This window comes from Panthera leo, chromosome B4 (genome assembly GCF_018350215.1).
Source record: "Panthera leo isolate Ple1 chromosome B4, P.leo_Ple1_pat1.1, whole genome shotgun sequence".
Lineage (NCBI taxonomy): Eukaryota > Metazoa > Chordata > Mammalia > Carnivora > Felidae > Panthera > Panthera leo.
Window position 1 is genome coordinate 42,241,325 of NC_056685.1, and position 25,640 is coordinate 42,266,964.

Below are 25,640 nucleotides of genomic sequence, written 5' to 3' on the forward strand. Positions count from 1 at the left end.
CCTTCCCAATTCAACTTAGCTCTGATACAATCCAGCCGAGATAGCAGCAGATGTCACAGATTAAAGGCTCAGCCTCCCTCTCCCTCCGCTTCAGACACCAGTGGCAAAGCCAGGTCTTCAACTGCCGTAGATTAGAGGTTCCAACAGCCCCCTCCTTGGATTTGATTAACTTGCTAGAGCAGCTCACAGACCTCAAAGAAACATTTAGTCACATTTACCAGTTTATTATAAAGGATATAATAAAGCATACCGATGAAAAGGTACACGGGGCCTGTTCAAACCCTGACAGTTGGTTCAGGTTGGCCTGGGCAAGGAGGAGATATACTTACCGTGCAGCTAGTGTGACTGAGGAGTTTAATTATTAATTTCATCCCATTTTAATAAATTTAAGTTTGTATTTAAAATCTGAAGAAGCGTTGGGGCACCTGGCTGGCTCAGTCAGTAAAGCATGCAACTCGTGATCTGGGGGTGTTGATTTCAAGTCCTATGTTGGGCGGAGATTACATTAAGAAAGAAAGGGAAGGAAGGAAGGAAGGAAGGAAGAAAGAAAGAAAGAAAGAAAGGAAGAAAGAAAGAAGCAATTTTTAAAAAGAGGAGCAGTGTAAAAATATTAGAAGTACTACAAAATGTTTTTGTTAAACGCAACTTCATCATTTCACCTCAGTCGTTGAAAATTTAGTGTCCCAATTAAGATATGCTGTAAATGCAAAATACAGATTGCATTTTAAAGATCTAGTACCAGGGGCGCCTGGGTGGCTCAGTCAGTTAGGCGGCTGACTTTGGCTCAGGTCATGATCTCACAGCTCGAAGGCTCATGGGTTCAAGCCCCGCGTCTGGCTCTGTGCTGACAGCTCAGGGCCTGGAACCTGCTTCCGATTCTGTGTCTCCCTCTGTCTCTGCCCTCCCCAGCTCACGCTCTGTCTCTCTCAAAAATAAATAAACATTAAAAGATAAAAAATAAACAAAGATCTAGTACCAAAAAAAGAGAGAGAAAGTACCTCATTAATAACTTTTATATTAATTACAGGTTGCAATGGTAGTATTTGGCATATGTATATATTAGGTTAAATAAAATATAGTATTGAAATTAACTCATTTCTTTTCACTTTTTGTAAACGTGACTACTGGAAATTTTTAAATTTCATATGTGGCTCACATGTTTCTCTTGGACAGCAGTGATCTAGACTTTATTCAATAAGCATTGAAGATATTTGAGTAGGAGAATGATCCGCTTAAGATTTCGATTTAGTGTGGGGCACCTGGGTGGCGCAGTCGGTTAAGCGTCCGACTTCAGCCAGGTCACGATCTCGCGGCCTGTGAGTTCGAGCCCCGCGTCAGGCTCTGGGCTGATGGCTCGGAGCCTGGAGCCTGTTTCCGATTCTGTGTCTCCCTCTCTCTCTGCCCCTCCCCCGTTCATGCTCTGTCTCTCTCTGTCCCAAAAATAAATAAAAAAAAACGTTGAAAAAAAAATTTTTTTCAAAAAAAAAAAGATTTCGATTTAGTGTAATTCATCTCAGCACTGGTGTAGGATGGAGTGATTTTTAAAGGAAATCTGAGGAGGGGAGAGTGGTAAGGGTCTGAGGGCTGGGATTAGGTGCTTCAGGATCAGCTAGAGTGATGAATGGTTGCAACCCAGTTTAGACAAGAAAATCAACATTTCTCAAATTTTTTCTTTCTTTACCCTGTGTTTTCTTGGGTGCTTTTGGATTCCAAATGAATTCTGACTGCACTTAACGTGGTAGAGGAAGATTAGAAAATAACATGTTGCAACAAAAGTTGTTCTTTATGAGGAAAATTACAAATACAAAGCAAAGAGTAGAATTAACTCTGGCAATCTTTAGCCTTTAGCTATTTGGTGAGCCTTGAAATGCCATTTACACTGGCCTGTGGAAGAAGCAGTTTTTTTCTCTGTCTTTAACTCTACGTGTTTCAAACCCGTATTTCTCGATTTCAGGATTTTTTGGTTTGTTTTCCCACTGAGTTATCGCAGTAGCAAACAGCCTCCCACAGACTAGCAAGAAGCTAAGATTGAGATTTGTGGTCTGCAGATAGCTGTATTTGGATTTAGGAGACTTCAGGCCATTATTTCGTTCATTACTTTCTTCTTAGCAGACCTGCATTAAACTATGAGGTGGGAATTTAGTAACATTTCTCCCCAGTCTATTCCATTTTCACATGTATCCACCACATTTCCTCTTTTGTTTTCAGTAAAGGTGGAAGAACGTCCCACAGCAATCGAATGATACAGGATACATGTTTTATTTACCTTGGTGGCCTTCCCTAGCTTAATCACCAAATTAATCACCAGAGCTTGTAACTCCTAACTAGAGTTGGGAATCTAGTGGGACCTACTCTCAAAGTGCATCGAAGACCCCAATCAACCAACCAATCTCCCCAAAACATACCAACGCAGAGATGTATTGAGCAACTGTTATCTATTGCCCAGGGTGTGGATTACCTAATGGATGTCTGTTACTCTGGGGGACAAGCCCAGCACTGACTGGTTTCGGGTCAGGAGTTTATTAGGTCCCTCGTCCCCAAGAAGCATGTGTCTCAATATGTCAGCACACTTTTACATTCTTGAGATTCAGTTGAATTCCAGTTGTAACCTTTAAAAAAAAAAGTACATATATTGCCAGGAGTAGAATGCTCTCTGTTCCTGTGGCTTAACTTTTTTTAAGGTAATTTTCTCAGACTGAGTTAGCCAGACAAAATATGTTTCACATCTCTCTCCCTTTCGCCCTCCTTTTTCCCCAAGAAGGAAATATTCTACAAAATTATTTCCAAAACTTAACCTGCAGTCTTATCTTTCTCCATAGCTGTTTTACACACGTTTATTTGGGACACATAAATCCTGCGCCTTCACGATTACATTTATTTCATTAACCATTGGGCAAATAATTACTGGGGCAAAAACTGTGTTCTGAAATTATGCCGGAGCCTGCTCTGAGTAAATGAAGGGGGTAATACGGACCTACCTTTTACTTTTATTTGTGCCATTTGCCCTTGCAAAACATCAAAGAATAATCATGCTAAGCCTAAGGAGAAGGAGAAAGAAAAGATAAAGTGATTTAGAGCCAAGAGTGACACTGTGAGACAAATAATAAATAAAAGCAAAGATAAGAAATAAGATAAATGGGAATGCAAACTGCTGCAGCCATTCTGGAGAACAGTATAGAGGTTCTTCAAAAAAGTAAAAATAGAACTACCCTACGACCCCGCAATTACACTACTAGGTATTTATCTAAGGTGTGCTGTTTCGAAGGGGCACAGGCACCCCCGTGTTTATAGCAGCACTATCAACAATAACCAAAGTATGGAAAGAGCCCAAGTGTCCATCGATGGATGAATGGATAGATGTGGTATATATATACAATGGAGTATTACTCGGCAATCAAAAAGAATGAAATCTTGCCATTCGCAACTACATGGATAGAACTAGAGGGTATTAGGGGCGCCTGGGTGGCTCAGTCGGTTGAGCATCTGACTTCGGCTCAGGTCATGATCTCACAGTCCGTTGAGTTCTAGCCCCGTGTCAGGCTCTGTGCTGACAGCTCAGAGCCTGGAGCCTGCTTTGGATTCTGTGTCTCACTCTCTCTCTCTCTGCCCCTCCCCTGCTCATGCTCTGTCTCTCTCTGTCTCAAAAATAAATGAAAACATAAAAAAAAAGATGTGGTATATATATACAATGGAGTTATTACTCAGCCATCAAAAAGAATGAAATCTTGCTGTTTGCAACTACGTGGATGGAACTAGAGGGTATTACGCTAAGCAAAATTAGTCAGAGAGAGACAAATATCATATGACTTCACTCATATGAGGACGTTAAGATGCACATAAGGGAAGGAAAGCAAAAATAATATAAAAACAAGGAGGGGGATAAAACATAAGAGAGTCTTAAATATGGAGAACAAACAGAGGGTTGCTGGAGGGGTTGTGGGAGGGGGGATGGGGTAAATGGGTAAGGGGCATTGAGGAATCTATCCTGAAATCGTTGTTGCACTATATGCTAACTAACTTGGATGTAAATTTAAAAATAAATAAATTTAAAAAAAAGAAGAAGCAGCAACATAATTTTTCAAAAGCAATAATAATAATAATAATAATAATAATAACATAAAAACGCAGAGGGAGGCAAAACCATAAGAGACTCTTAAATGCAGAGAACAAACTGAGGGCTGATGGGGGGGGGGTTGGGGGGTAGGGAAAATGGGTGATGGACATTGAGGAGGGCACTTGTTTGGATGAGCACTGGGTGTTGTACATAAGTGATGAATTACTGGGTTCTACTCCTGAAACCAATACTACACTGTATGTTAACTAACTTGAATTTAAATGAATAAATTTAAGAAAGAAAGAACGAAAGAAAGAAAGAAAGAAAGAAAGAAAGAAAGAAAGAAAGAAAGAAAAGAAGGAAGGAAGAAAGGAAGGAAGAAAGAACGCAGAAAAGACCAGAGGAAAACAGGGCATCATGGTCCTCTTAACTCTAAGTTGCAAGGTCCAGCCATGAGCCTCATGTAGCTGTTGAGTATTTACGTGTAGCTCATGCACCTGAAGAGCTGAATTGTTCATTTTTATTCATTTAAAATATTTTCCGATCAAACACAACTTTGTTGTTTTGATAGACACCATATTACTTTAACTATAGAACATTTAGAGCCTAAAATGGAGATGTATGCTAAATGTGAAATATACACTGAATTTCAAAGACTTCTTAGGGGAAAAAAAAGTAAACTACCTTAGTAATAATTGTTAGATGGACGTCATACTGAAATGATATTATTTTGGCTATAGTGGGTCAAATAAAATAATTATTTTTAAATTAATCCCTCTCGTTTCTCTAAAAATTTTTAATGTGGCTACTGGCAAATTTTATATTACATAAGTGCTTGGACTCTATTTCCATTGGACCTCGCTGCCATACAGGATATTCTTTGTCCTTTGGCTGCTCAATTCAGTTGCTGTGGTAACTAAAGGGGCCTCTAGGCTCAGTGTTTCCTGGAAGGACCCGGAGTGAGTGGGGGGAAGGGAGGTGTGACCTCAGGGAAGGTTTTCTTGGATGTCACGTTTCACTCATACTCGGTTCTCTCAGCTAACAGTCGGATTTAGAAAATAACCTCGCTGTAAAAAAGAGAGAGACATCATAATCTGGTTTGTTTCAGGTCCAGTAGCATCAGTTTGAATTCTAGGCCCTCAACCAAAACCCCAAAGAGAGATGCACTTTCCCTGGTTTACCAACTAGAAACATTATGTCCATTTACTGCTCTATCACTGCCGCACCCTCTTCCCCCACAGTGAAGGGGTTGCTAGGCTACAAATTAATGGGCATTAGGAATTTGACCAGTGTTATCCACCCCCCAACACACACACCACCAGCAAAGCCTCGATACTATCTCTCCCCCAACTCTTTAATCAGAACTAAATTGTCTTCTTTGTTTACTCTCACCCTGGAGCCTCTTCTCTCTCTCTCCTCTTATTATCCTTCCATCTTCCTCTGTTCACATTTTTCTTATCTGTTTTTCCTACTCATCTTGGTCAATTGTCTCCTATGGCTTAGAAATCGGATACTTATCTCAGTCTTTTCTTTCAAGAAATTCACAGTCCGTAATTAATAGGCTATTGGTCATTCTCTCCAGTGTGTAAGAATCAGTTGGGCTTGTCCCTTTCTAACAAACATGGTAAGTGGAAGAAGGGAAATGCTATAAATTCCTTAAAAGCCAGGAAGTTTTTTGCCCTACATACTGATGAGTCCCCAACTTCTTGGAGAGCATCTGACGTGTAGTGCGTGTGCAGCAAATACGTGTTTAACTGAATTTGGTAATTGTTCCATCTGTAGAGGCAAAACATTGTAGAATGGGTAGGATTCAGAATGGGTGGTATGGTGAATGCCATATTAAGGAGTTTGGATCCTATCCCATAGGCAGTTGATTTTTTCCTTGCTGCACCCCAGGGAAGTTGGTCTGGCTCCCAGATACTCAGGTTTTCTTCCTCCTGGGAGAGATTGTACTAATCCGAGGACAAGGAGAGCCAAAACCTGGTCCAATTCTTCCCTTGTTTGCGTTTCTTCTCTCAAACTGCCCTTCCTTCCCCTTCAAGATTGTAGACCTAGCCTGTAATCAAAAAGCAGCTGATAAATTCATAGCATTATGAATCCCTCTGCTTACACTCCTTCAAGCAACCTTAACTCTCAGATAGTAGCACTCAGTCAACTTTGCCTTATATAAATAGCGTTTATTCTCTCTTTATAGATTAATTTAATTCCCAGCAGATGCGAGAGCAAAAATTAAAGTGTATTTGCCCTCCCTCCAGCCTTTTCTGGTAGCATTTTGTCTGTGAAACTAAGAGGCTATATAGCGGCTATTAGAAGAGGGAAGGAGGACGAGCTTAAAAAACGGAGTGGGGAGGGTGAAGGATGTGGTTTTGAAACAAGGGGAGGGAGGGAGTTGTCGTCTAGGGTGGGGGTAGAATTTGAGGTCACAAAATTCCGAGAGGTCACGGGATCACTAGAGGCGGGTGTGGGGTGGGGCTGGGGGGGCGGGGGGGCTTGTCTCCCTTGCAGGCTCCACCCTTTGCAGAGATTATAAATAAGTAAGCCGGCGAGCTCTAACGGTGAGAGTGAGGGGGACATGTGGAGCGGTCCTGGGGACCTGGAGAAAAACTTGCTGCCCAGAAGGACATTTTGGAGGTTTTGCTGACTGCAAGAGGTGGCTCTGGGATCCCACTCCTAGATCTTTATTGAAGACTGGAAAAGAATTAAATTAGGGCCATGGGGACACATAAGGTAAGAGATGATACGATTATCAATTATTTTTGCGCCTGCGGGGCACACTCAGAAAGGCCGAACTCAGTGGTGATGACTGTGCTGGGTTTTATTCTAAGTCATCTAGCCATCTTCAGGCCTTTTCGCTTCTCCAGCCTGCAGTGCCACAATTTGGCCACTACTCTGGATGTTAGAGCCTATCAAGGATTCATCCCCGTCCCGCTCACCTTTCCGTCGTAGGGAGAGACACCGGGAGAAGTTGTGTGTGTTTCTCAGGGGGTTTTTTGTGTGTGTTTTTGTTTTGTTACATAATCACATGCACTGAGGATGCGAGGGTGAGATGGTTGAGTGTTAAGGCTGCCTGGCTGTGTTGATGACAAGCGTGGGTCTCTGAGCGAGCGCAAAGATTCCTCTGGAAGCATTAGACCTTGAAAAGACCTGGGATTGGTTTGGGGGCCTGGGTCAGTGTTCAGCCATCTGCTCTGTAACCTATAGGAGTTCCTGGATACTAAGGAGATAGAATTCCCGTGGCCCTTATTGTGATTGCGATTGTGAGTGCACGATACATTAATAGGTCATCGTGTGTTGTGTATGCAATATTTGCAAGGAGAAAAGCATCATCACCAAGGTAAACTTATTTGAAAATAAATGAAAATAAGAGAAGGGATGAAGATGGGGGGTGGGGCGGGGAGGAAAAGGCCCTCAGGATAGTAAATGATGAGGTGAGGCAGAAAAGAAGAGGTGCTTACTGATGGGAAAAGGATTAAGCAGAAAGAGCTGTGTACGGGGCGGGCGGGGGCACTCGGGTACTTAGGCCTAGTTGCCTAGGGTACAAGGTCAGCTTGGAGAACGGAAACTCCTAGCCAGCCACTTGGTCTAATCGGACAGGGAGGGGGTTCAAGGAAAGGAAGGACTGGGAGAGCGCTGCAGAAGATGTCTTCAGGCTTAACAATTAGGCTTCCCTCGAGCTGGTAATTTCAGATAACACTTGAATTACTCCAGCAAGGTGAAAGACGACTCCCTCCTCCCCACCTTGTCTCCCCAGTGTTTAGGATGGAAGGGAGCTAGTGCACGCCCCCTGCTGGGTGGGGGCAGCGGTACGTTATCAAGTAAACAGGAAAAATTTCAAATTGGACCTGGATACCTGTGGGTAGATGCTGTAGATTACATTATCTCGAGAGATAAGAACAGCCCAGTGATGAGGACACCACCACCACAACTCTGGGCTTCAGTGGGAGCTGGGGTACAGGAGAGACACTGTTTCCAAAATAATCCACTTCCAGGAAGCCCCAGGTCTATGCTTGCTTTTATCTGGGGCAATTTTTTTTTAATACTCTAAAACCAATTAACCCAGGTCCCCTTAACTTTCTTCCCATAGTATCTTGCCACTTCTCCCAGGTTTACGTAATGGTCTGCACATCTCTGGATAAGTTCTTCAGTACAACCTGTTGTTTTGTGTTCCCCATTCATTACCTAAATTTCATTAAGGTTTTGTTCTTTGCATACTGCTCATAGCCAAGTGCTCCTAGTACTCAATCGAGAGTTTTAAGGACTGTTTTTTTTCCCTTCTCTCCCTCCCCACCCCAGGTCACGGCGCCGCTGATCTTTGCCATCTCCATCGCTACGATAGGCTCTTTCCAGTTTGGCTACAACACGGGAGTCATCAATGCTCCCGAGATGGTGAGTGCCGGAAACTAGAGTTAAGGGTTAGAATTTGGAATAGGGAAATTATTCCTTGAAGTAGGGTTTCAAGAGTGAAGAATTTCAGTCAAACTTGGTGCCTAGCTCGGCTAAGGCTGAAGAGGCAGAATAACGGTGGGGAAGTCTATAGCTGAATCATTAAAGCAAAAAACTCAGTTGCTCCTTAAACCCGTGACTGGACCCATTCTCCTCTCACCCTGTCGTGATGGTAGGAAAATGGGGAGGTGGGGGGTTCTTGGGAGGACTGGGGTAGTCACTGAATAACGGTGCTACTACCTACTGGGATTTTCAGGACAAATCCAGCTTGTTCTTTTCGGAGCTGCCATTAACTCCAGTATGTTCTGGGTCTCTTCCAATCCCATCTGTTCACTCACTGGATTCTCCACCTATAAAGTAATCGTAATGCTGTTTTCTTAGGGAGGAGAAGATCGCCCATATTTGTCCCTTCTCTCATTCAAGTGTAACAGTCTGTCTGCCCACCAACCATTTTAATTTGCAGATCATAAAGGACTTTCTCAACAACACTTTGAATAACACACACAACAACCCTCGCGATGAGGTGTTACTCACTTCCCTCTGGTCTTTGGCTGTGGCCATCTTCTCCGTCGGTGGTATGATTGGCTCCTTCTCCGTTGGACTCTTTGTCAACCGCTTTGGCAGGTATTGACTAGAAACTGGGCAAAGAAGGAGGCTATGCTGGTTGCATTGAGAACAGGTATTGAGAATCAGGATGGAGAGGCTGTGGGGCGCCTGGCTGGCCCATTAAGCATCTGTCTCAGGTTAAGATCTCATGGTTCCTGAGTTTGAGCCCCACGTCCGGGCTTCCTGCTGCTGTCAGCACAGTGCCTGCTTTGGGAGGACCCTCTGTCCTTCTCTCTCTGCCCTTCCCCCTCTCGTTCTCTCTCTCTCTCTCTCTCTCTCTAATAAGTAAATAAAAACTTAAAAAAAAAAAAAAAAAGGAGGGGGAGGAGGTGAGGATGTATTTGAATGAGAGCATTCCCCAATCTGATCAAGGCAAGCTTAGTCCAACAGGCACTGAATAGGACTGCCCTTGCTTGAAGCCGTGTTGCCCGTCAAGAGATTAGCCTTTGGCAGTCCAGCATAAGCTAATTCAGGATTCCCTAATAAAGTACACTGTGGAATTTCCCAGAAACCTGTTTATATTCACAAGGTCAGAAGTTGTTTGCTTTTCTTAAAAACTTTGCGGTCTCGTGCAGATGTTTGCATTATTTTACAAAGCCGGATCGGGAGGAAACATTTTCTAATCCTTGGTCTGTGGCACGTGTGGACAATGGCCAAATAACTGAACTGACATTCCCCCCTCCCCCAAAAGAAAATTGAATCTCCTCATTCTGTGCTAACTTGATTAGAATGTCTTAGCAGAATACTTCCAGTATTCTGGTGAAGGAACCATTTTGTCTGCTAATGAAATGTCCTGGAAACACAAATGGAATTCAACTTTTTAAAAAATTAAAGCAATCTGTTTCATTTGATCATTGTTTGGCTTGCATTGTTGAGGGCACCTTGTGTCAACTAAAGTCACTGAAATTTTAATGTGGACCTCCCAATTCACGTGACTTTCTTCCAGTTGTTCTTTTCTTGAGAGAAAGAACCTCTCTCCTAGAGAGAGGTGGGGACCCAGGGAAAGGAATGCAGAGAAAGGCAAAAGAGAGAATGAGGGATGGTTTGGGATGTACCTTTAAGATCTCCCCAGGATTTCAAAGCTCCCCTGGGTAATTCCAGTGGGCCTTCCAAGGGGAGAATCTAGATTTGGTTCTTCCCAACATCTGCAGTAATTTTTCAGTGTTAACCTCTTACCTTGTCATCCTTTAGCTGTTCCAGTGGCTTTGCCTCCCACATCTAACACACAAATGCGGCCATTTATTATTTTATTCTGGCTCTCAATACTAATTGTCGACGACCTCCCCACAGGTTAGCCTTAGAGAAGGCGAGCTGCAAGGCGGTCTGCTTTTTACAAATAGAAAAACGTGTGTCTGAACTCTATCTTTGTTACTTGTTGGTGACATCTAAGCAGTTACGTTATAACAAGACTCCGTAAGAAGCATACAGAGATCAGTACTGGTCCAAAAATTTCTCTAGAATGTGTTGGACCAGCTGTAGCAGAATTGCCCAGGGTGGTGGTTCTCAAACCTTCTCTTTGAATGAAATCACCTGGACTGCTTTGGGGATCAGATTGCTGGGCTCCACCCTAATGATGCAATAAATTGGGTGGATGGGACAATTTTAATTTGTTGCAGATCTCTAGCTGATGCTGTTAGTCTGTGGCCAACTTTGGGAACTACTGGCCTTTGTGGTTACTGCGATTCTGGCTACAGCTGGGGCTTAGGAGAATCTTAAACAAGTTCTCTAGGTGATTTTATGCACACAGAGGCGCCGATCCTGGTTATCCCAGCTAGAAATGTTCTGATAACAGAAAAAGGAAAAGTTAGACCAAAAAGAGAAGGTACATAATAAGGCTGGAGAAGGGTGAAAAGACAAGGAAAGAAGGAGAGAGACTGGGCCTATTTTGCTAATTTCTCTTGTGTTTTCATTTAACCTTTCAGGCGCAATTCGATGCTCATCGTCAACCTGTTGGCTGTCGCTGGTGGCTGCCTTATGGGGTTCTGCAAAATAGCCAAGTCGGTTGAAATGCTGATCCTGGGCCGATTGATTATCGGCCTCTTCTGCGGCCTCTGCACAGGTTTTGTGCCCATGTACATTGGCGAGATCTCGCCTACCGCCCTGCGGGGGGCCTTTGGCACTCTCAACCAGCTGGGCATCGTCGTCGGGATTCTCGTGGCTCAGGTACTTCCTGAATGTCAGTTTCATGGCTCCCTAAATTAGTTAACATAAAGTAGTCCTGAACCTCTGGCATGTATTCAACTACGTAAGTTTCAGGTATCATTACTACAACTCACAGACAGCTTCGGGAGAAAGGGGAAGAAACAGAGTTTTTCTTTTCCTGTGGTAAAAGCACGGAGGGTTTTCCGAATTTCGTTTTTAATCCACCGTGGCTTGGAAAGGATGAGATTTATGGTAGCCTCTTTCCCTGGCTTCCAGATCTTTGGCCTGAAAGTCATCCTGGGGACAGAAGAGCTTTGGCCCCTGCTGTTGGGCTTCACCATCATTCCCGCAATCCTACAAAGCGCAGCCCTTCCCTTCTGCCCGGAGAGTCCTCGATTCTTGCTCATTAACAGAAAGGAAGAGGAGAACGCCAAGGACAGTGAGTATCCCTCACACCCTCACTGTAGGAATTTTAGGGCTGTGGTTTGTTTCAAGACGAGGGTGTTGGGTCTGTCCTCTCCTTTCCCTTGCCCCTCAGAACCCAAGTGAAGGGTTTCCTGATGGCTCTCATGTCAGAAACTTTCTTTCTTCTCTCTTTCTTTTTTTGTTTTTTAAATTCTTTTTAATGTTTATTTTTAAGAGAGAGCGCACGCACAATCAGGGGAGGGGCAGAGGGAGAGGGAGACACAGAATCCGAAGCAGGCTGTCAGCACAGAACCCGACGCCGGGCTCAAACTCATGAGCTGTGAGTTCATGTATGGCCTGAGCCTAAGTCGGACGCTCAGCTGGCTGAGCCACCCAGGCACCCCTCAATTCGACCCCTAAAGAATTATGTGAGAATTAAAAAGGGGGAGGGCTGTGTGTCCGACTTCATGTCATGATCTCGTGGTTTGTGAGTTCAAGCCCCACATCGGCTCGCTGCTGTCAGCCTGTCAGTGCAGAGCCTCTGTCCCCCCTCTCTCTGCCCCACCGCCCCCTCAAAAATAAATAAACACTTTAAAAAAAATTAAGAGAGAAGCCGATTAAGGCACAGATGCTAGCCCAGGCTTGTCTCGCGTGGCCTCTTCCCAGCTGTTACGGGGAAAATGACCTTGGGTCAGCACCTTAACCTTATCCTTGGTTTGCTTGTTTTACCAGTCCTCCAGCGATTGTGGGGCACCCCGGATGTGACTCAGGACATCCAGGAGATGAAAGATGAGAGTGCTAGGATGGCACAAGAAAAGCAACCCACGGTGCTGGAGCTCTTCAGATCGCCCAGCTACCAGCAGCCCATTATCATTTCCATCATGCTCCAGCTCTCCCAGCAGCTCTCTGGAATCAACGCGGTGAGTATCTGCTCCACGTCTGAGGGGGCAGGCCCACGTTGCACTTAACTCCCCTGACCGCGGTGCCAGGTGCTGGCGTGGTCACCCCACGATGCTCGCCACATGGCGGCCACTCCAAAATGTTGATTATCCAGGCTCTGACTTAGTGTTGGTTTTTATTTCCTTATTACTAGAGTTCATTGATTTAAGTAATCTCTACACCCGACGTGGGGCTCGAACTTACAACTCTGAGATCAAGAGTCCAAACGCTCCCCTGACTGAGCCAGCCAGGCGCCCCTGTTTTATTGCTTTAAGATTCTGTCTGCAGCACATGTTTTCCATGTGGAAAAATAAGATAAATTAAAACAAAAAATTCATCACCTTTAGTCTTGGAACTTGTGGTTCACATTTGTCCTCTTCCCAATTTTTTTCAGTATATAAGACATTACAAATTTATCTACTTTTCATTAATCCTCTTTCTGACCCACTCATTTTTTATTGCCGGTTGTCTTTAACTTTGGTCAATCTTTTTTTAAATTTTTATTTATTTTGAGAGAGAGAGAGAGAGAGAGAGAGTGCATGAAGGGCAAAGAAGAAGGAGACAGAATCCCAATCAGGCTCTGCGAGGTCAGCGCAGAGCCCGATGCAGGGCTCGAACCCACAAACCATGAGATCATGACCCAAGCTGAAATCAAGAGTCAGACACTTAACTAGCTGTGCCACCCAGGTGCCCCTAACTCTGCTCAATCTTATCTCGTGTCATCAAAGATAATGTAAGCCATACAACTAAAGTAGATCCAAGAATTTACTGCTGTGGCTTTTTTTCCCAGGACTTTACAGTCTAGAAAGTATGGTAAAGCCCAGGGGAATAATGAGGCAATCCATTCATGAGGTATACATATACTATTCTATATGTATATTTACAACTAGAATAGTGACTGATCGTTTAAAGTGGGGAGCAAAATGGAAGGTGACAGTTGGCAGGTAACTTATATTCTATGCATATAATCACCTTTCAGCATTTGAGTCTTCGATGTGGTAAGAGAGGGTATTCCCCTACCTTCTATCCATTTGCAGATAAAATATTTGTAATTGAGACATACTGCTGTTCTGCCTCTTTAAATTTCAGATGAATGCCTTGAGAGCTTCTGACCAGTCTTTTCTTTCTTTCTTTTTTTTAATGTGTATTTATTTTTGAGAGAGAGAGCTAGGGAGGGGCGGTGGGGGTGGGGGGGGTTACTTAGAGCCGAAGCAGGCTCCACGCTGACAGCAGAGGGCCCTGCGCTGGGCTCGAACTTACAAACTATGATCACGACCTGAGCCAAAGTCAGACGCTCAATCAACTGAGGCCCCCCCCCCCCCCCCGCCCCGCCCGGGTGCCCCTCTCATCACTCTCTGATCAATATGATTAGATCATTTTGTAGCAAGTTGGCCTTTGGCCTTTTCTCTGCAACACGCCAAGAAGGTTGCTTGTATCTGAAATAGCAGTGCTTCTCATGCAGGGTTGGAGGATGTAATATCAGAAATTGGGAGGAAAGATAGTTCAATGAATCTCGTTCTCAAATTTTGTCGCTTTAAAAATCACTGCAGGGGCACCTGGCTGGCTCAGTTGTATAACATGCAACTCTTGATCTTGGGGTTGTAAGTTCAAGCCCCACGCTGGTTATAGAGGTTACTTAAAAAAATATATATAGGGGCGCCTGGGTGGCTCAGTCGGTTAAGCGGCTGACTTCGGCTCAGGTCATGATCTCGCGGTCCGTGAGTTCGAGCCCCACGTCAGGCTCTGTGCTGACGGCTCAGAGCCTGGAGCCTGTTTCAGATTCTGTGTCTCCCTCTCTCTGACCCTCCCCCGTTCATGCTCTGTCTCTCTCTGTCTCAAAAATAAATAAATGTAAATTAAAAAAAATTAAAAAAAATATATATGTATATTTGTGTATATATATGTATATTTGTATGTATGTACACACATATATATATATATATATATTTTTTTTTTTTTAATTAAAAAAAAAAATCACTGTAGTAAAATACACTCTGAAGACTTTCCAGAGCAGCAGGGCTGGGACTAGAGTGAGGCATCGAGGTGCAAGCCAGTGGTCCTAAACATGAGCGCCTCCTTAAATTGTGCACCTCACTCGCACCCAGCATGCATAATTTAGACTCCAATGCGGGCCCTGTGAAGCAGGATCAGAAAAAGCCCACTCTTGGAAAATTACGAATGATGAATTAGCACTCTGCAGTACAGACTCCTCCCACTTCAGGAAATGATGTGTGAAAACACTTTTTCAACCCACATTTGAGTAAACGGTGTTTTCTAATTTCCTTAGAAAAGGCAGAGGGTCAGAGGTTGGGTAGTGTTTACCTAGCAGAGTAAAACTGCTTGAGGGTGAGATGATGTACGAGTTAGCTTGAATCCCACTTGATAGCAGCAAATAGCAAAGTAATTTGAGTGTAAGAACTTTCCTTGAGATGTGTACGTATGCATTAGGTTTTTGTTGTATAGGCTTTTAGATAAGAGAGAGTATTGCCATAACTATTCATTGCTAGGTTTAATTGTTCAAATGTCTTTTCTCACAAGCTTTATAATATTAAGTATTATTGGAAATTTTTTTAACAGTCTTAGCTCCCCCTTCTCTTCTAGAGCAGCAATTTTTGATTGGGATGATACTACAAATCTTTTTTCCTTCCTCCCTCCCTTCCTTCCTTCCTGCCTGCCTGCCTGCCTTGTTTGAAGATTTTATTTTTAACTAATCTCTACACCCAAAATGGGACTTGAACATAGAACCCCGAGATCAAGATCTGCATTCTCTACTGACTGAGCCAGATAGTCGCCCTAGTTTCTTTTTTTTTTTTTTTAAAGTAAACTACACCCAACGTGGGTCTTGAACTCTAAGCCTGAGATCAAGAGTCGCATGTTCTACCGACTAAACCAAGAGCCCGCAGATCTGCTTCCAAAAGCACAGCCTTGTGGCACCTGTCTGGCTTAGTCGGTTGAACTTCTTGCTCTTGATTTTAGCTCATGATCTCATGGTTTGTGGGTTCGAGCCCCACACTGGTCTCCATGCTGACAGCACAGAGTCTGGTAGGGATTCTTTGTCCCTCCCTCTCTGCCCCTCCCCCACATGCACTCTCAAAATAAATAAACTTTAAGAAAAAAAATTTATTAAGAGCACAGCCTTGGGTGTGCTCAGTCGGTTAAGCATCCGGCTTTAGCTCAGGTCATGATCTCCCAGGTCACGAGTTCGAGCCCCGCGTCAGGCTCTATGCTGACAACTCAGAGCCTGGAGCCTGCTTCGGATTCTGTGTCTCCCTCTCTCTCTCCCCCTCCCCTGCTTGCGCTCTATCTCTATCTCTCAAGAATAAATACACTTAAAAAAAATAAAAAATTTGAAAAGCACAGCCTTAGTCTTATTTTAGAAAATACAAATATACGTGGTTTCTATCTGAGGTGGTAAGAGTTGTTTCTTGAAAGGTAAATCCCAGTATAGATGCATATATTCATGAAAAAGTCTGACGAATTTTGCTGTAGAGACAAACACTCTGGATGAAATCATAAACTCGTGACTCAAACCTGAGGGACTGAGCCTAGATGATCTAGACACTGCCAGGCACTGTTCCCTTATTACCTTGAAGTCTGAGTCCAATATTTTGACATCTCTTTAACCGTGGTAGTTGTAGCAGCCATACATAACCGTACACGTTAAATAGCAGCTTATTGAATAGTATAAAGTTAAAATGATAGGAGGTATTACTTCCTGAAACACTTAGGATGGACCCAGAGCTAGGAATTCTAGCCCGAGTTCTGCTTCCAATTACATATACAGGCTTGAGGTTACTCCTCAATTGCTTCACCATCAAATTAGAATATCAGTGTACCTATCACTGTTTTCAGGGCTAGGGTAGTTATCTATTGAAGAAGCTTACTTAAGGGGCTTGCTGCTGGTTGGCTCAGTTGGAAAGGCATTTGACTCTTGATCTTGGGGTCACAAGTTCGAGGCCCACACTGCGTGTAGATCTTACCAAAAAAAAAAAAAAAAAAACTTTAAAACACACAAGGCTCAGTTGAAAAAATTAATATGACTTAAACCTTTAAATCTAAGTTGGTAAAAAAGATGTTAAGGAAGAGACTTAAATGGAGCAGAAGGAGTAAGCGTACAAGAAAAAATGGAGACAAGCAGCTAGAATTGACAAGAACTAAGAAGAGAATAGGGGTAAGATTCAGAAGATAATCCATTTGCAGAAAAGATATCGTGATTGAACAAGAAAACCCCAGAAAGGACCCCCTTAACCTCCTGGGACGGTCGAGTCTACTTTTTGAGGGTTCCCTGTTTGCGGTTTCAGAGCTGCATCTTTTGTTTCCCACTAGGTGTTCTATTACTCAACAGGCATCTTCAAAGATGCGGGCGTCGAGGAGCCAATCTACGCCACCATTGGCGCGGGTGTGGTTAATACCATCTTCACTGTCGTTTCTGTAAGTTGGGTGCTTTGGTAGTTTGCAGGGCCGGGCCGGCGGGGGGCAGTTCTTACTACACATGTTCAAAGATGGGTTTCACGGCCTTCCACCTCCCCACCATCACCTAAACCTTGTTGGCCTGTTCTTCGGGGAAAGAAAAGCTATGGAGTGATGGGTGTAAGCAGACTTCGCTCCCTCCAAGCAAACAGGAAGTGCATGAGAAGGAGGGAGGTGTGCGGGGACTACAGAGTATGCTTTCAGCTTGGAACTAAAATGGGCAGGGTGACCATAACAAGTATCCCGCCATTGGGAAGGCAGATTCGGGTAACTCATGCAGCGTTTTCACGAAAGGGAAAGCAGAAATTTCATGTTCTGTTATTCTCCTTATAGCTGTTTCTGGTGGAAAGGGCAGGGAGGAGGACCCTGCATATGATTGGCCTTGGAGGGATGGCTTTTTGTTCCATCCTCATGACCATCTCCTTGTTACTAAAGGTGAGTGTTCTTGGAGGAAAAGAAGGGGGGCGGGGGGAGGCGGGTAGAAGAGGTTACAGGTGACACAGGTGGGAAGATCCGTAAGGTCACATGCCCAGAGTTTTAAGAAAAGTGGATCATCAGCGATAGGTAGTTAAACTGTTACAATTCTTGTATCCGGATAACATGTGGCTTGTAAAATACCCTATGTAATTTAATTCTTAAAGTAATCTTGAAGTAATAATGACTCCCATTTTACGGACAGTGAAATGATCTCAATGTGAAAATGACCTGTGTGTGAGGTGAGCACAAGGTTAGGATTCAAAAACCCAAGGCTTTTGGCTAGATAGTCCAGTAACCCCATTGGACCCCAGCACAGGGAGCTTTTCGTGCTCAGTAGGTCCTCATCTCTGGGAGGCTAGATCCTAGCCAGGTTGTGCTGTCTTTTAGTACTCACTTGCCTTTGTTCCTTTCTCATATAGGATAACTATAATTGGATGAGTTTTGTCTGTATTGCTGCTATCTTGGTCTTCGTGGCCTTCTTTGAAATTGGCCCAGGCCCCATTCCCTGGTTTATTGTGGCCGAACTCTTCAGCCAGGGACCCCGCCCAGCTGCCATGGCAGTGGCTGGTTGTTCGAACTGGACCTCCAACTTTCTGGTGGGGCTACTCTTCCCTTCAGCTGCAGTAAGTAAATTACAACGAAACTCCCCTAGGGGCGCCTGGGTGGCTCCGTCGTTTAAGCATCGGGTCATGATCTCATGGTTCATGAGTTCCATTCCGACGTCAGGTGAGCTCAGCTCGAGCCCCACTTTGGGTGAGCCCCGCTTCTCTCTCCCTCTTTCTCTGCCCCTTGTAGGGGTTCGCTGTCTGCCCCTCACTCACTTGTGCCCTCTCCCTCTCCCTCTCTCTCAAAAAAGAAAGAAAGAAAACGAAATTCACCTAGCCAGTCTCAAAACCAGCTCACTTAAGCCAACAGGTTTAAAATCTGTTTCCTGACACCACAGAGGATTAGATATCAAGTGTTTTAAAACAGATTTTCTTTCTCATTTTCAATGGCATATAGAAAAAGAAGGAATGATGGCAAAAAAGGATTGAAGCAGGAGGGTAAGACTGGGAACCCACCCCTCCCCGCCCCCCAGAGAGAGAACACGTGCATGGGTGAGGGGGTGCTGAGAGAGAATCCCAAGCAGGCTTCGTGCTGTCAGCACAGAGCCCGATGCGGGGCTCAAGTCCACAAACGATGAGATCATGACCTGAGCTGAGATCAAGAATCAGACACTTAACCAACTGAGCCACCCAGGCACCCTAAAACTGGGAACTTTTATTAAAAGACCACTAGTCCGAGGTGATTACAGGCATAGTTCTGCCTAGAAACAATGATAGTTTTAAGCCTCCAAGGATTCCAAACCAACACTTAAATCCATAATTTGAATTCGCATTCATGACTTCGTGACCTTAAAGGCTCACTACACAAAGGGATGTCAATGAATGGATGAGACAGCTCCTATTCTAAAATGACTTGGAGGGGCGCCTGGGTGGCTCAGTCGGTTGAGCGGCCGACTTCGGCTCAGGTCATGATCTCGCGGTCCATGAGTTCGAGCCCCGCATCGGGCTGTGTGCTGACAGCTCAGAGCCTGGAGCCTGTTTCAGATTCTGTGTCTCCCTCTTTCTCACCCTTCCCCATTCATGCTCTGTCTCTCTCTGTCTCAAAAATAAATAAACGTTAAAAAATTAAAAAAAAAAATAAATAAAAATTAAAAAAATAAAAAAAATAAATAAATAAAATGACCTGGAGTTGGTTCCTTAAATAAAGGAACTTGCAGTGGACTTCTGGAAAGCAGTTCCTATTTCTGTGAGTCTTTCAGAAACCCAGATTTGATCTGATTTTGTTTTATTTAAATTGTACTTAACAGAGAGTGACAGAGAGAGAGCACACACAGGGGAGGGACAGAGGGAAAGAGCAAGAATCTTGAGCAGACTCTATCCTAAGTACAGAGCCTGATGTGGGGCTCAGTCCCATGACTCTGGGACCAGGACCTGAACCAAAATCAAAAGTCGGACGTCGAACCACCTGAGCCGTGCAGGCGCCCCAGAAACCCGGATTTTAAAAATCATCTTCAACAGTCCTAAACTACTCCGTAGGTATTTAGAAGCAGGGAACTTTAGTGAAGAGGAAAAAGAACGGCTCAAAATTGCAGAGAAATCTAGTAAGTTAGCAAGGGCATCGGAAATCTCTGAGGAAGCCTTGATGTTCTTGTTAAATGTGGAGAGGTTATATCTTGGAGCCTACTAGAAATGGACGGCACGGAAACGAGTTTGGCCACGACCAGATTTGACCCTGATGCTCCTTTTTTTTTTTTTTATATCTTTTCACTAGTTCTATTTAGGAGCCTATGTTTTTATCATCTTTACCGGCTTCCTTGTCATCTTCCTGATCTTCACCTTCTTCAAAGTCCCTGAGACCCGTGGCAGGACTTTTGAGGAAATCACACGAGCCTTCGAAGGGCAGGCGAGGGAGGCTGTCAGAGGTGAGAAAGGCCCCATCGTGGAGATGAACAGCATCCAGCCCGAGAAGGAGACCGCCACCAGCGTCTAAGCCGTGCCTCCTCCCCGCCTCCCTCCCAACACGGAAAAGCAACCTCTCCCCAGAGGAGGGAGAGACCTCATCAGGTTGTAACCCAGGACTGTTTCCGAATGCTGCTACTTGATTCCTTTCTCTTCCCTCACACACCATGAGCACTCAGAGGAGCCCAATGCTGGACTTAGTCGTATCTTCAATGGCTTTCGAAACATTTCAGTTCTTGGACGTTTCTCTTCCGTGTAGAAGAGACCAAGTGAACCTAGCTTCATCTCCGGAGGGACTGGCCACTTGGCTTATGACAACATTGCCAGCTCTTCCTCCCTTGGCTTCTACTGTGGCCCCACAAGGGCCTACAGGGGAGTAAGAGTGAGGTACAGTTTCCCTGACCCCAGACTTACCAGGAAGCAGATCTACAGGAGTGTGGAGGGCAGAGAGGGATTAAATACGAGCACCTTCCTCGCTTCCATACAGCTCTCTGCAGAGCAGATTAACTTGAGTTTTATTTATTTTTACCTTCTGGTTTTATTGCATAAATATTTATTTTTTTAAGTGTGAAGTAATTTTACCAAATAATGGAAACGTAAGGAAATTGAGGTTAGAGGGAGGCGCTTAAAGAGAGGTTTATAGGGTAGAAGATTCGATACTGGCGAGGTCAAGGTGCAATAAGGGAAGATTTGCAGAGAAAAGTAATGTGTTATCGGAGGGGGTACGATGGGGTGCGTGAATGTTGCGCGTTGCCTCTCAGCGATTTCTGTCCTTCAGGTGGAAACTCTCAAGTTAAATTTCTCAGAGAAGTCATGTGCCTGTATTAAGCTACTGGTTACCTTTGGAACTTTTTTCTTTGTTTAAGATTTTATGTAGTGTTACTTGAAATCTCGGGTTATTATTGAGATGGGCATTGTAGTTAATGGTGGTTAACGGGTTCTACTTTTGGTTGGAGTCCGAAGAAGGGAAGGCGGTTTCTAGCAATCCTGTCTCCCCTCGCTGGACCAAACAACTCCCTCCCCTTGTAGTGGACTCACTTTTTTGTATTTTGTTTTTTTAATGAGCTCCTACCACCTGCCTGGTGGGAGAGCCTTCCCAATGAGCATCCCAAAATATTGGTTCTTGGTAGAGGTTCAGTATTTCTAAATGCTATTCTTTAGGAGATTTTAGTTGTTGATTTTTATTTTGTTTTAAGCCATAGCTTTAAAAGAATTCAGAGGAGAATGTTGGTAACTACCTTGAATTTGTAACCTCAGCTCTGGGGGTGGGTCTTTTCCTGAACGATTATTATCCAGTTGAACTATATGTTGTCGCTTTAAGGTCATTGCATGTGTGTTCATCTGTTGCCATATTTCCATAGTGTTACGTCAAGTGCCCTTCGGGGCCGTACATTTGAGACAGTTATGAGTAAGTGTGCAGTGTAACCCACACTTGAGAGAGTATGAATGTATGTGCACTGACACTTTGCTCTGGGTAAGGTAGTTTATTGGTAACTTGTTTCCTTGGTGTTCTACAGCCCCCCCTTTCGAACAGAATGTGTTAAAACTCATCTCTCTATATACAGAGAACACTGCCTCTTCTGGGTGGAATTTGCATCTATGGTTTTCTTCCAGACTTTATACAGTTCAGTCTCATCTGGCTACCTTTCCCTGTTGGAGAGATGGGGGAGAATTCCTTAAGGAGACTGCTGGTGGTAGATTCCATCTCACCCTAGACCCAGACAGTGGGAGTAGGAAAGAAGTGTGAGATCAGGACATGTGGCCTCTGGAGGTCGTTGGAGGGGAGTCATGGGGTAGTGGGAGGCCTTTCTTTTAAGAGGGCAAAGAAACAAACTGAAGACTTCTAACTCTGGAGCATTTCGGAGAATTAGATGAGATGGAGGGGTTTCTGTTCGCCCCAGCTCACAGACACCTCCACAAATCTCTAGTTTCCCAGTATTTGAATAAATGGAGATTGGACCCCATGACATTTACTCTGTCTTCCCTCTTTCATATGTTGCTTGATCACCCTCTCTCTCCTTGGTGCTTACACAGTTCAGGCCCTTTAGCCAAACCCTTGCCTATGACAGTATTTTACTTCCCAGTTCTCACTGTCCCCTCTGGTCGTTGAGCCGCTGGAAAGAAAAACAAAACAAAACTCACAGAGCTTTTGGAATGGGGCTTTGAACAGGTGACTTCCTCTAACCGCCCTTCTACTTCTGGCTCCTCAAAAACAGTGGGTTGGCAGTTAGCAGGTGGAAGTCTTCCCATTTCGCAGCGACCGGATTGTGAATATTTCCAAATGGATTTTCTATTACTAATGTTACTGTGGTTCTTTGTTTTGAAATAAAAATTCTGAATGTACATATGACATCACAGGCTTGTCTTTTTTCATTTATGCTTTGCTGTGTTTTTGTCCTTCCTGGAACACAAAATCAGCTTTAAGTCCTGGTTTGGCCACATAGTGCCTGTCGCTGTCTTGAGTAAGTTTCTTTATGAGAGTCTAGTACACATAAAAATAGCGATACATGTTTATCACACAGATGAAGTGAAAAGCCTTAGAGCGTTGCTTTGCACACTCAATAAATTACCGTTGCTTCCTTTCCTGAATGAGAATTCTGCTTTTCTCTCTTGTGCTTTCTTCCTTCCTTTCCCCTCTAGTCTTTGCTCTCTGAAATTCATCCTACACTGATTAAGACGTCCATACTGTATTTATATCGCCATCCTACTCAAAATCCTTCAGTAGCTTCCAGTCAACTACAGAAAAAACAAAAAACAAAACTTAAGCCCCCTACGGATCACTCCCCCACCCACCCAGGGCAAGGTTTGATTTACCATATTGTAGCTCCTATTTATACAGGAAAACACCCACACCCACTTCATCACTCATTAACACTTTTTTTTTTTTTTTAATGTTTATTATTTTTGAGAGAGAGACACAGAATCTGAAGCAGGCTCCAGGCTCTGAGCTGTCAGCACAGAGCCCGACCTGGGGCTCACAGGCATGGACCGCCAGATCATGACCTGAGCTGCAGACTGAGCCACTCAGGCACCCCTCTCATTAACCCTTTCATGCCTTCATTTATTACTTTAACACTCCCCTACATTTCCAATCACTTCCTAAAGACACGTGAACAGCTACTTATCTCTATTTAGTCCAGGCGTGAGCTCCATAAAGCCTTCCTTACTGGCAACATAATCCCTCCACTGGTACTCTGTGTGAGAGGTGATGAGGATGAAACCCTGACCTGAAAGAGCCCTGGGAGAGCACCATATTCTCCACGATTGTGGGGATCACAGCTCCCTTTTTCTATTTTTGCTTCCTTGTAATTCATTCTCCAGCAACCAGACTGATCTTAAAGACTTCCAATTACATCTTGTAAACTGGCTTGCAGGCTCCTTTCCTGTGGCCTGTTAATTCAGGGACCACACATCCCAGTTTACTGCGATCGCCCTGGTGTAACTTCCAGCACACTGCTTTCATTCATTTTCAAAACTGCCCTCAAAATGTGTTTGGGGAAAAGGTCTGCTTCTTCAACTTCATCTCTTGACACTCTGCTCACAGACTAGCCACACTGGGCCTTCTAGTTTTCAAAGACATCAAGTTCATTATCAGTAGGTTCTTTACACTTGGCCCCTTGTACTTAGAATATTCGGCCTCGACATTTTTTTTTTTAATTTTTTTTTTAACCTTCATTTATTTTTGAGACAGAGAGAGACAGAGCATGAACAGGGGAGGGTCAGAGAGAGAGGAAGACGCAGAATCTGAAGCAGGCTCCAGGCTCTGAGCCATCAGCCCAGAGCCTGACGCGGGGCTCGAACTCACGGACCGCGAGATCATGACCTGAGCTGAAGTCGGAGGCTTAACCGACTGAGCCACCCAGGCGCCCCTCGGCCTCGACATTTTGTGCGGCTCAATCTGCCTTGTGAGTTAGGTCTTAGTAAACAACCTCTAGAATATAAGCCCCATAAAAGCAAGGACCTGGTCTGTCTCACTCATACGTGCACACTGTTGAACAGCTAACATGTTTAAGTGTTATCAGTCTGGTTCCAATCAGAAAACAGAAACCACACAGTGATTGGTTGATTGATTGATTGGGGTGGGGGGAGGACAAATAATTTTTAATTTTTTTAAACAAATACACCGAAGAAACCGCACAAGTATTTAAGCAGGGAAAATGTAATATAAAGAATATCAAGGGAGGCCTGGCTGTTTCAGTCAGTACAGCATGCGACTCTTGATCATGAGGCTGGGGGGAAAAAGATACCAAGGTATAATAAGAGTAAGTAAAAGATAATAGATAGGACGGGTCAATATGGTATCCTAGAGCTGAGGGAGAGTATCCAAAGAGAGACTTGGAAGAGAGGGCATCTCCCCAAAGCTGAGGTTCAGATCTTACTGGAAAAGGCACGGTTGCAGTCTACTGGATAGCAGAGAAATGTGCTGGGTTGCACAGGCCAGAGCCAGTGTGGCCAGGGAAGCAGGGAACAACTGCAGGTGAGCCACAGCTAGTGGCGGGACAATCGAGGGTACCCAGGGAGTCAGTCGGGACACCAACATGGTTGGGGGGGCGGGGCAGGGCGGGGAAAGGCGGCGCTTTGGGCCTTGTGGAAAGTGATTGCCAGACAGAGGCGGAGGCTGTGAGGTGACTGAAGAAGCCTGCATTCTGGGTGTGTGGCTGGGGCAGGGTGCCACCAAATGTCCTGTCACCTGTGGTGCGGCCACCGGAATCCGCAGCACCATCTACTGAGAAAACTTCACTGTGCTTAACGCTCTCAAGAAGAAATGATTTCAAGGAATTCTATCCCTTACCAACAGGTACTGAAGGATGAATTTGGAGCTGTGGAGCAATAAATCGGTAAGCGGCACAACTGTTAGATGGCTGGCCGTCCGAAGCGATCCTTGGCTGAATCTACCATTTCCACACCTCCCAAAGCCTACCTGTGCTTCGATGAAATTCAAGTTGAATGAATGAATTAATTAATTAATTAATTAATTTATGTATGTATGTATGTATGTATAACCGAAAGCGTTTGTTGCAGTTATTTGGCTGAAGTTCCCACTGTGCGGCTGCCGCTGAGGTTGGGCTGGCGGTCCCTGCCCAGGGTTTTGGCAAGTGAAAAAGAGGAAAGGGAGAAGGTGGCCCCTGAGCTTGGAGTGGGTGCTGCCGGATGAGGCGGGGGGCCAGGCTGCTGGTGAGGCCCCAGCCCTCTAGCTAGCTCTGGCTCTGCGTTCCCGGTCTTCCCCACGCCGGCCCATCACCACAGAGAACCTCCAGGGTGTCGATCCCCAAAGAGTGACGCCAACGAATCACCCAGTGTTACATCTGTGTCCTTGATCCGGGCCCTGGTTGTCGGCGCGGCTGCAACCCGCAGTCCGCCAGGCACCCAGCCACCTTCCTCCTTCCGGTCGCCGCCCTGCTCTCTCCGCGACCCCTGCTGCAGGGCGCACCGAGCGCGGGGGTTCCCAGGCCGCGGAGCCCCGCCAGCCCTGCGGCCTCGACCAGCCACTTCCTCCGCCCTCCGCGGCGTCGCTGGAAGCTGGTCTGGCGCCTGGGAAACCGCAGACCCTGCGAGAGGCGGGGCTTCGGCCGCGCCCTCACTGCGCAGGCGTGGGCGGC

General features: G+C 44.8%; 1 protein-coding gene across 7 annotated transcripts in view; it reads left to right on the forward strand.

Annotated features, from left to right (window-relative positions):
* SLC2A3 (solute carrier family 2 member 3) overlaps positions 1-22,390 on the forward strand; it is an 89,063-nt gene extending 66,673 nt beyond the window's left edge. For 6 of the 7 annotated variants that reach the window (XM_042945729.1, XM_042945726.1, XM_042945727.1 and 3 more), the window contains 9 exons: positions 8,348-8,440; positions 8,961-9,121; positions 11,026-11,266; positions 11,522-11,684; positions 12,383-12,570; positions 16,916-17,020; positions 17,393-17,494; positions 17,956-18,159; positions 19,853-22,390. In XM_042945729.1, coding sequence (XP_042801663.1) covers positions 8,348-8,440; positions 8,961-9,121; positions 11,026-11,266; positions 11,522-11,684; positions 12,383-12,570; positions 16,916-17,020; positions 17,393-17,494; positions 17,956-18,159; positions 19,853-20,071 — 1,476 coding nt within the window. In that variant the 3' untranslated portion in view covers positions 20,072-22,390. Of the gene's footprint in view, positions 1-6,599; positions 6,782-8,347; positions 8,441-8,960; positions 9,122-11,025; positions 11,267-11,521; positions 11,685-12,382; positions 12,571-16,915; positions 17,021-17,392; positions 17,495-17,955; positions 18,160-19,852 lie in introns of those variants that run through there. The other variant, XM_042945732.1, reaches the window with a different exon arrangement.
* Positions 22,391-25,640: the final 3,250 nt, after the last annotated feature.